Source organism: Plectropomus leopardus, chromosome 12 (assembly GCF_026936395.1).
Source record: "Plectropomus leopardus strain MGB_pleo_1.0 chromosome 12, ASM2693639v1, whole genome shotgun sequence".
Lineage (NCBI taxonomy): Eukaryota > Metazoa > Chordata > Actinopteri > Perciformes > Serranidae > Plectropomus > Plectropomus leopardus.
Genome location: NC_142187.1, coordinates 36,290,137 through 36,300,000, shown reverse-complemented (window position 1 = coordinate 36,300,000; position 9,864 = coordinate 36,290,137). Strand labels below are relative to the sequence as shown.

The 9,864-nt window shown below is 45.5% G+C and overlaps 2 protein-coding genes across 2 annotated transcripts in view; one reads left to right on the top strand and one right to left on the bottom strand.

Annotated features, from left to right (window-relative positions):
• Positions 1 to 7,717, top strand: part of LOC121940027 (armadillo repeat-containing protein 1-like) — an 11,950-nt gene extending 4,233 nt beyond the window's left edge. The window contains exons 3-7 of the mRNA XM_088086040.1: positions 33 to 124; positions 273 to 462; positions 2,651 to 2,767; positions 2,963 to 3,037; positions 4,895 to 7,717. Coding sequence (XP_087942166.1) covers positions 33 to 124; positions 273 to 462; positions 2,651 to 2,767; positions 2,963 to 3,037; positions 4,895 to 5,086 — 666 coding nt within the window. The 3' untranslated portion in view covers positions 5,087 to 7,717. The remainder of the gene's footprint in view (positions 1 to 32; positions 125 to 272; positions 463 to 2,650; positions 2,768 to 2,962; positions 3,038 to 4,894) is intronic.
• A 687-nt stretch (positions 7,718 to 8,404) lies between these two features.
• LOC148188156 (uncharacterized) lies at positions 8,405 to 9,435 on the bottom strand. The gene has a single exon (XM_088085010.1). It carries the CDS (start codon positions 9,335 to 9,337, stop codon positions 8,405 to 8,407), a length of 933 nt encoding a protein of 310 aa, XP_087941136.1. The 5' UTR covers positions 9,338 to 9,435.
• Between the last annotated feature and the right edge of the window lie 429 nt (positions 9,436 to 9,864).

The following is a 9,864-nucleotide window of genomic DNA, read 5'->3' as shown; positions in this document are numbered from 1 at the left end:
TCAGCATCGCTGTGATTGGTTGTCGTTCTCAGGCGATCCGGTACCTGTCCGAATGCCGAGCCAACAGGGAGAAGCTGAAGGGGGAGCTGGGGATGATGCTGAGCCTCCAGAATGTCGTGCAGAAGTGAGTCTGGATCCTGAGCCCTGAGCCCTGAGCCCTGAGCCCTGAGCCCTGAGTCCTGAGTCTGAGTCCTGAGTCTGAGTCCTGAGTCTGACTCAGAGCAGAGTCTGTCACCAAACTCTCAAAACTCGGTTTGGTTCTGTCGTTACAGATCCACGACCCCCGGCGAGACGAAGCTGCTGGCGTCAGAGATCTACGAGCTCCTGCAGGCGTCCGGCGACGCCGACTCGGAGCTGACGGAGGAGGCTGTCAGCAGTCGCCGCAAAGCGCAGTTCTTCCTGGGATCCAGCAACAAGCGGGCCAAGACCGTCATCCTGCACATCGACGGGCTGGACGACCCGGTGAGCGGGAAACACTCTTCATCCATCAACATACATCCATCCATTAACATCAACATCCATCCATCCATCAACATCCATCCATCCATCCATCCATCCATCAACATCCATCCATCCATTAACATCCATCCATTAACATCACCATCCATCCATACATTAACATCCATCCATCACCATCCATCCATACATTAACATCCATCCATCCATCCATCCATCAACATCTATCCATCCATTAACATCCATCCATTAACATCAACATCCATCCATCCATTAACATCCATCATCCATCCATTAACATCCATTTATTCATCCATCCATCATCAACATCCATCCATCCATCAACATCCATCCATCCATTCTTCCATTAACATCCATTTATTCATCCATCCATCCATTCATTAACATTCATCCATCCATCCAACAGTCATTACCATCCATCCATTAACATCCACCCATTAACATCATCCATCCATCAACATCCATCCATCCACTAACACCCATCCATCAATTAGCATCCATCCATCCATCAACATCCATCCATCCATCAACATCCATCCATCCATTAACATCCATCTATCCATCATCCATCCATTAACATCCATTTATTCATCCATCCATCCATCCATCCATCCATCAGCATACATCCATCCATCCATCAATATCCATCCATCCATTAACATCCATCTATCCATCCATCCACTAACATCCATCCATCCACTAACATCCATCCATCCATCCATCCATCCATCCATTAACATCCATCCATCCATTAACATCCATCCACTAACATCCATCCATCCATCCATCCATCCATCCATCCATCCATCCATCCATCCATCCACCAACATCCATCCATCCATCAACATCCATCCATCCATTAACATCCATCTATCCATCAACATCCATCCATCCATTAAAATCCATCCATCGTCCTTCCAGTAACATCCATTTATTCATCCATCCATCCATTCATTAACATCCATCCATCCATCCATCCATCCATCAACATCCATCCATCCATCCATTAACATCCATCCATCATCAACATCCATCCATCCATTAAAATCCATCCATCCATCCTTCCATTAACATCCATTTATTCATCCATCCATCCATTCATTAACATCCATCCATCCATTAACATCCATTTATTCATCCAACAGTCATTACCATCCATCCATTAACATCCACCCATTAACATCATCCATCCATCAACATCCATCCATCCATTAACATCATCCATCCATCAACATCCATCCATCCACTAACATCCATCCATCCATCAACATCCATCCATCCATTAACATCCATCTATCCATCATCCATCCATTAATATCCATTTATTCATCCATCCATCCATCCATCCATCCATCCATCCATCCATCCATTAACATCCGTCTATCCATCATCCATCCATTAACATCCATTTATTCATCCATCCATCCATTAACATCCATTTATCCATCCATCCATCCATTGACATCCATCCATCCATCCATCCATCCATCAGCATCCATCCATCCATCAGCATCCATCCATCCATCCATCAACATCCATCCATCCATTAACATCCATCTATCCATCCATCCATCCACTAACATCCATCCATCCATCCATCCATTAACATCCATTTATCCATCCATCCATCCATTAACATCCATCCATCCATCCATCCATCAGCATCCATCCATCCATCAACATCCATCCATCCATTAACATCCATCTATCCATCCATCCATCCACTAACATCCATCCATCCATCCATCCATTAACATCCATCCATCCATTAACATCCATTTATTCATCCATCCATCCATCCATTCATTAACATCCATCCATCCATTAACATCCATCCATCCATCAACATCCAACCATCCATTAAAATCCATCCATCCATCCTTCCATTAACATCCATTTATTCATCCATCCATCCATTCATTAACATCCATCCATCCATTAACATCCATCCATCCATCAACATCCAACCATCCATTAAAATCCATCCATCCATCCTTCCATTAACATCCATTTATTCATCCATCCATCCATTCATTAACATCCATCCATCCATTAACATCCATCCATCCATCAACATCCAACCATCCATTAAAATCCATCCATCAATGATGAATGATTGATGGTTATTGAAACAGCGGGTTTCTGTGAATGAAGTCATGTTTTGGTCCTGCAGAGTCGGAGGAGTCTGTGTGAGGAGGCTCTGCTGAAGATCAGAGGAGTCATCAGCTTCACCTTCCAGATGACCGTCAAGAGATGCATCGTCCGAATCCGCTCTGACCTGAAGGCCGAGGTGAGACGAGTCTTCTTCTATTCTTCATCGAGTCAAAAGAAATCAACCAGCAGCTAACCGGTTTGATTCCTTTCAAAAAATCCCAAAAAGTCTCAGGATTTCTGGGAATGATGAAACAGTAGTCCGTCTTTGTTTCTGCTGTTTGGTTGTGCTTTGTGGCCGCAGCAGTGTGACGGCTGACCGATGTGTTTTCAGGCTCTGGCGTCAGCGATCGCGTCCACGCAGGTGATGAAGGCTCAGCAGGTGGTCAAAGGAGACAACGGAGACGAGGTCAGTATTTACGGCTCAGCTGGACGTCTCAAACACGCCACTTTACAGCCTTTGTGCCAAATAAATTCAGAGTCACTAAAGAGTTAAAGACTCTTCTAATCAATAAACCAGCCTCTGATAGATTTATTGTTTATTGCTCATTATAATCTCGTTCAAGGGCATTTTAAGTGTTTGTTAAACTGCAGAAACCTTTGAAACTTCTCATGTGAAGCTTTATTTTATAATATCACAGCTGTTTTAGTGATGTGTTCAGAAAACCTGGAGGAGTTCAACATGTTTTATACATATATACACATATATATACATATGTATATATATGTGTATATATGTATATATATGTGTATTTATCATAAATATGATCTGCTGACAGCCACATTTCAGTCTGTTCCCTGAGAGACAGTAAACCTTTTCACCAGCAGGAGGCAGCACAACCAACAAACAGTCCCCGCTCTGACTGTGACATTTATCTCCACCTTTATTCTGAAAATCTCTTTAAAATCCAGCAGCTCAGGGCGTCCTCCTCAGCACACACACACCTGCCTGCACTCGCCTGCACACTAATATCCCTCCGTTACTCCCAGTGTGACCATAATCTGAATATTTTAGGGATCACATCAGCGGCTTATTCTGTTTGGAGGTTTTGGATTCGGCCTTTTTCAGAGTTCAGCGCTTTGAGACTCAGACGTGCGCTGTGTTGATATTATCCGGAGCGTTCTTTGGACACGCACAGAGCACAGTCAGGCCTCGAGCCTCAGTTTGAGACGCTCCCGGCTCCGTGCGTCGTCATGGATACGTTGTACACAAACCCGCTCGCCAGAAGTTTTTCAGGCCGAGACGCAAAGAACAGAAAGAAGAGTCCAAATTTCAGGTCGGACGCAGAAACACGGCTGCTGTTAAACTTAACGAGAGACAAGCAAATATCACGACTCGGACCTTTTTTAGAAGAACGAGGGAGCGAGTTCACATGGCTGCATGTGAACTGGAATATTAGTGAATACTTATGTTCACTAACCGTATACATATTAATGAATATTTATCTTTATTAGAATATAAATATTAGTGATTATTTCTGTTTATTAGAATATAAATATTAGTGATTATGTCTGTTTATTAGAATATAAATATTAGTGATTATGTCTGTTTATTAGAATATAAATATTAGTGATTATGTCTGTTTATTAGAATATAAATATTAGTGATTATTTCTGTTTATTAGAATATAAATATTAGTGATTATGTCTGTTTATTAGAATATAAATATTAGTGATTATGTCTGTTTATTAGAATATAAATATTAGTGATTATTTCTGTTTATTAGAATATAAATATTAGTGATTATTTCTGTTTATTAGAATATAAATATTAGTGATTATTTCTGTTTATTAGAATATAAATATTAGTGATTATGTCTGTTTATTAGAATATAAATGTCAGTAAATATTTATATTTTTAGAATATAAATATCAGTGAATTTTTATATTTATTAGAATATCAGTGAAATTTTCCCGGTAATGAACTCGTCGTATAAACTCGTCAGGGGAATATTTGGGGTTTTCAGAGTAAAGGGGAAATGGGGATATTTTGTGCGTTTGAGCGCAGTCGCCGTTTTTCTTACAGACGAAGCGTTTGAACCGTAAAAACAGCTTCTGTGAACGACAGCAGCATCAGACGCACCGTGGCGTCCTGTAGGACATTTGTCTCCTCCTGAGATGTCAGTAAAGAACACTGGTCTCTATATGAGGGACGTCAGCAGAGCAGTCTATCTTCAGACTGTCTTTAAACATAGAGGACACAGCACGTGTCCCTGTCTTTAAATGTCCCTCACTCTGCCAGTCCAACACGAGCTGTCGTCTCCAGGTCTTGATCCCGCTGGCGGAGGACGGCTCGGTGGAGGTGGAGCAGAACGTGGACCTGCCGGACTACCTGCCGGAGGACGAGAGCCCGTCTCAGGAGCCCGACAAGGCGGTGAGCCGGGTGGGCTCCGGCCAGGACGGGAACAGCTGGCTGGGCGCCGCCACCAACTTCCTGTCCCGTTCCTTCTATTGGTGACCCCGCAGGGCCGCCGCCCCGTCAAGCCTCCCGCCTCCTCACAACCAAATCTACCAGTTGCCAAAAGACACTGCTGTGCGTCTCCGCCGGAGACAGACAGAGACCGATCGTCTGACAGTGAGAGAGGCGCCGACAAACAATCAGCGGGACTGTGTTTCAGCGCGAGGCGAGACGGTGTCCCTCTGTCCGAACCAAATGTCTTAACGGACAGGAAGTGTCCTGCCGTGACGTCCAGAAACACCAACGAGTTAGAATCCAGAGGACCAATCAGGACGTCCAGCTCTTCCTTTTTTATTTATTTGACTTCCTGCGGTCTGACGAGGTCAGTCAGCGGTGCCTTCAGTCCAGCTTCCTGTTTTCATTACGACTCAGTCCCCGAACGCATCGCCAATCATGGCAAATACCCAGCATGCATCTGTCCACCTTTTACGTGGTTAATCAGTGGAAACGAAAAGAAAAAGAGCCGAAAATGCCGAGCCAGGTTTCAAAGGCGTCTGTCGACCAATCACAGACCGTCTCCAGAACGCGCTGCGGACGCCGCTGCCTCAGGGTTCGATTTCATCATCCAGGGAACAGGGTTCAGATGGTCATGGAAAACCTGGAAAAGTCATGGAGATTACAAATAGCAATTTTAGGAAAGTAAATATACCCTGAAAGTTTTGGAAAAGTCCTGGAATTCTGTTTCACAGATCTGTTCACGATGTGTTCAGGGATCATCAGAAATGAGACGATCCAACGGTAACTTCTGTGTTCACAGTTTCTGGCTGATAAACGAGGACGTTTGTGGTGATTTTTAAAGAAAGAAAATTTCTTTAAAAATCACCAAACATGTAGTTTAGTTGTAGCAGTTAAATAATCATTGAAGACCTTTAAAGCCGTTTGCTCCGCCCCCAAAGCCAAAAAAAATAAACATCAGTCCTCCCTGGGATTTAAAAAGTATTTGACTTTCTGCACCGCCCCCCCTCTCATAAATAACAAACAGTCCCTAAGTGACACTTAGATGTCCAGGTCTTGGCCTGTCCTCAATTAATGACTTGATTTGAATAATGTGTTTCAAAGCTGTTACGTAATCATCATAAAGACTCGACGACGAGTATCGGAGGTCGTTTCAGAGAATGGATGGTCTTTGAGGTTTGCCTCAAAAGTCCTGGAAAGTCCTGGAAAGGTCCTGGAGATGTTTAGGTGAAAATGTGTGAACGCTGGTTTGTGGAGTCAGCCTTCATGTTTCTGCTCCAGGTGAGTCGGCGGAGTTTCTGAGGTCGGAGAGACGGACGCTCTGAAAGCTCACAGGTTTGATCCCCGCCCGCTCAGAGGGTGAGCCGCTGTGGACGTCAGAGCGTCTCTGCGTCAGGATCAGACTCTGACGTCCTCGCCGGCGTGTGACGGAGACGTGTTCCTGTACTCAGTTTTGTGCCGTTTTGCACATTTTAAGGTGCGGTGGACGTCTTTGACGATCGGAGCTCCTCAGGAAGTATTCAGGTGTTTTTGGGAAGATTTGCGAGGCGCTCCGGCGTGTCCGGCGTCACTTCAACAGTTCGTTATGAAACAATTCAGGTTTATTTATTTCAAATGATAAAATCTTCAATCGCTGAAATCACGTTGGTGTGAAAGAATTCTGAGCCGAACAGAAAAATGTATAAAATCTGATCTTCAGTGAAACGGAAACCGCGTGACGTCATGTGATCGACAGAAGGCGACGACATCGTGAGTTTCTGTTGTTTTCATCGGAGCGTCAGACGACCTTGAATGACCTTGAATGACCTTTGATGACCTGTAACGTTATGTGCTGTCCTGTTACGATGCTGTTTGTTGTTTGTGTGAGTCTGTGTGTTCATGTACCTGCCAGGTGTGCTCCTGGCTCCGCCCTCACCACACACTGTCCAATCACATTCTGAGGAGCCTGCTGTCAGACCGATTCAAGCCGGACGTCTGAACTCAGATTTCAGCGACGCCTCAAGGTCCAACTCTTCGTTAAGATGATTTTATTTTAAAATCTGCTTTGTTCTCCTTCAGCCGCAGGAAACACTAGATCCGGCTGCAGAAACATGTCCTCCAAAAACACGTCTCGATAAACTGCCGCCGCCGCCGGACGCATCGAACTCTGTAGACACGACTCAAACTGAAGGTGGCTTCACGTCACAGATTTGAGCTAATCGTCACAGATATTTATTAAATGTGGATGAAACTCAACATGGAGCTGACTGTGTTTCCTCTGAGCGATGTCACGTGACGTCTCCTCTGGTGATAACATCCCAGTAACCATGGCGACGGATGTTCAAAACATCAGCAGCTTTATTTCTGTTGCAGCCGCCGCACTAGCGGTCATTATTTCAATCCGAGGTCACGTAGGCGCGTTATGGAGCCGTGATGGAAAGGCGAGCTCCTCATACGTGGGAGCGGCGGTGTGAACGCTCACTGCCTGAGGCTCGGGTGAGACTCAGCGTGTGAACGCTGCGCCGTACGATGCTGCGCTCACAAACACCAGCTGATGTTCGAGGAAAGCGTACGAAGGGTTAATGTCTGTGTGTGTCCACATGGTCTGTGCATCCGAACACGGTGCCAGCTGAAAAATGTGCACATCAGCTCAGACTGATGAAGATTTCCATCAGCTTAATAAATTCAGCAAGCTCAGCGGTTTATTTTAACACTTTGTTGACTCCCTCTGAAGTGTGTGTGTGTGTGTGTGTGTGTGTGTGTGTGTGTGTGTGTGTGTTTGGTGTGAGTGTGTGTGTGTGTTTGGTGTGAGTGTGTGTGTGTGTGTTTATTGTGAGTGTGTGTATGTGTGTTTTTTGTGAGTGTGTGGGTGTTTATTGTGTGTGTGTGTTTATTGTGAGTGTGTGTATGTGTGTTTTTTGTGAGTGTGTGTGTTTATTGTGTGTGTGTTTATTGTGAGTGTGTGTGTGTTTATTGTGAGTGTGTGTATGTGTGTTTATTGTGAGTGTGTGTATGTGTGTTTATTGTGAGTGTGTGTGTGTGTGTGTGTGTTTATTGTGTGTGTGTTTATTGTGCAGCTGCGTGTTGTTCTTCTGCGTGTTGGTCGTCTGCGTGTTGGTCGTCTGCGTGTTGGTCGTCTGCGTGTTGTTCTTCTGCGTGTTGGTCGTCTGCGTGTTGTTCTTCTGCGTGTTGTTCTTCTGCGTGTTGTTCTGCGTGTTGGTCGTCTGCATGTTGTTCTTCTGCGTGTTGTCGTCTGCGTGTTGGTCGTCTGCGTGTTGGTCGTCTGCGTGTTGTTCGTCTGCGTGTTGGTCGTCTGCGTGTTGTTTGTCTGCGTGTTGTTCTTCTGCGTGTTGTTCTTCTGCGTGTTGGTCGTCTGCGTGTTGGTCATCTGCGTGTTGTTCTTCTGTGTGTTGTTCTGCGTGTTGTTCTTCTGCGTGTTGTTCTGCGTGTTGTTCTTCTGCGTGTTGTCGTCTGCGTGTTGGTCGTCTGCGTGTTGGTCGTCTGCGTGTTGTTCGTCTGCGTGTTGGTCGTCTGCGTGTTGTTCGTCTGCGTGTTGGTCGTCTGCGTGTTGGTCGTCTGCGTGTTGTTCTTCTGCGTGTTGGTCGTCTGCGTGTTGGTCGTCTGCGTGTTCTTCTGCGTGTTGGTCGTCTGCGTGTTGTTCGTCTGCGTGTTGTTCTTCTGCGTGTTGGTCGTCTGCGTGTTGGTCATCTGCGTGTTGTTCTTCTGTGTGTTGTTCTGCGTGTTGGTCGTCTGCGTGTTGTTCTTCTGCGTGTTGGTCGTCTGCGTGTTGTTCTTCTGCGTGTTGGTCGTCTGCGTGTTGTTCGTCTGCGTGTTGTTCTTCTGCGTGTTGGTCGTCTGCGTGTTGGTCATCTGCGTGTTGTTCTTCTGTGTGCTGTTCTGCGTGTTGGTCGTCTGCGTGTTGTTCTTCTGCGTGTTGTCGTCTGCGTGTTGGTCGTCTGCGTGTTGGTCGTCTGCGTGTTGTTCGTCTGCGTGTTGGTCGTCTGCGTGTTGTTCGTCTGCGTGTTGGTCGTCTGCGTGTTGGTCGTCTGCGTGTTGTTTGTCTGCGTGTTGTTCGTCTGCGTGTTGTTCGTCTGCGTGTTGGTCGTCTGCGTGTTGTTCGTCTGCGTGTTGGTCGTCTGCGTGTTGGTCGTCTGCGTGTTGTTCGTCTGCGTGTTGGTCGTCTGCGTGTTGGTCGTCTGCGTGTTGTTCGTCTGCGTGTTGTTCGTCTGCGTGTTGGTCGTCTGCGTGTTGGTCGTCTGCGTGTTGGTCGTCTGCGTGTTGGTCGTCTGCGTGTTGTTCGTCTATATAAATAGTCATGAAAAGATAATAATTAATTCACCATCAATCAGCCAATAAAAAAAACAATAACCACCAACAATCATGAGCCAGAACACAACAGAAACCCCAAGTTAAATCATAGACGCAGAAATAATATTTTCATGTCTTTTTAAAACCTACTTTTCCTTTGATTAAACTTATATTATATTATAAATCTTACAAATATAAATTTCAAACTGTTTTGCAGTGAAATGTTTGGCACGCAGCTGAAAAACTAAACTGAGTTAAATCAGACAATTTCAGAGCAAAAATAAATCTGAGATTATTGATCCGACGAGCCGTTTAAAGTCGACTCTCATGACGACTCGTTTCGGCAGAAGGTGCACAGGCAGTCTGAGGTGATGCGGTCTTGGTGTCGTGTTTCAGATTTCGGGGTGAACTCGGGGCGAGTCTCTGGCAGCTCTGACGGGTTTTTGTCGGGCCTGAAAGCGGCGCCGGATGTTTTATTGTGCCAGAGAGAGCGGAGAAAAGCTGCCGCCTGAAAGCAGCTGAGAGGTCACTGCAGT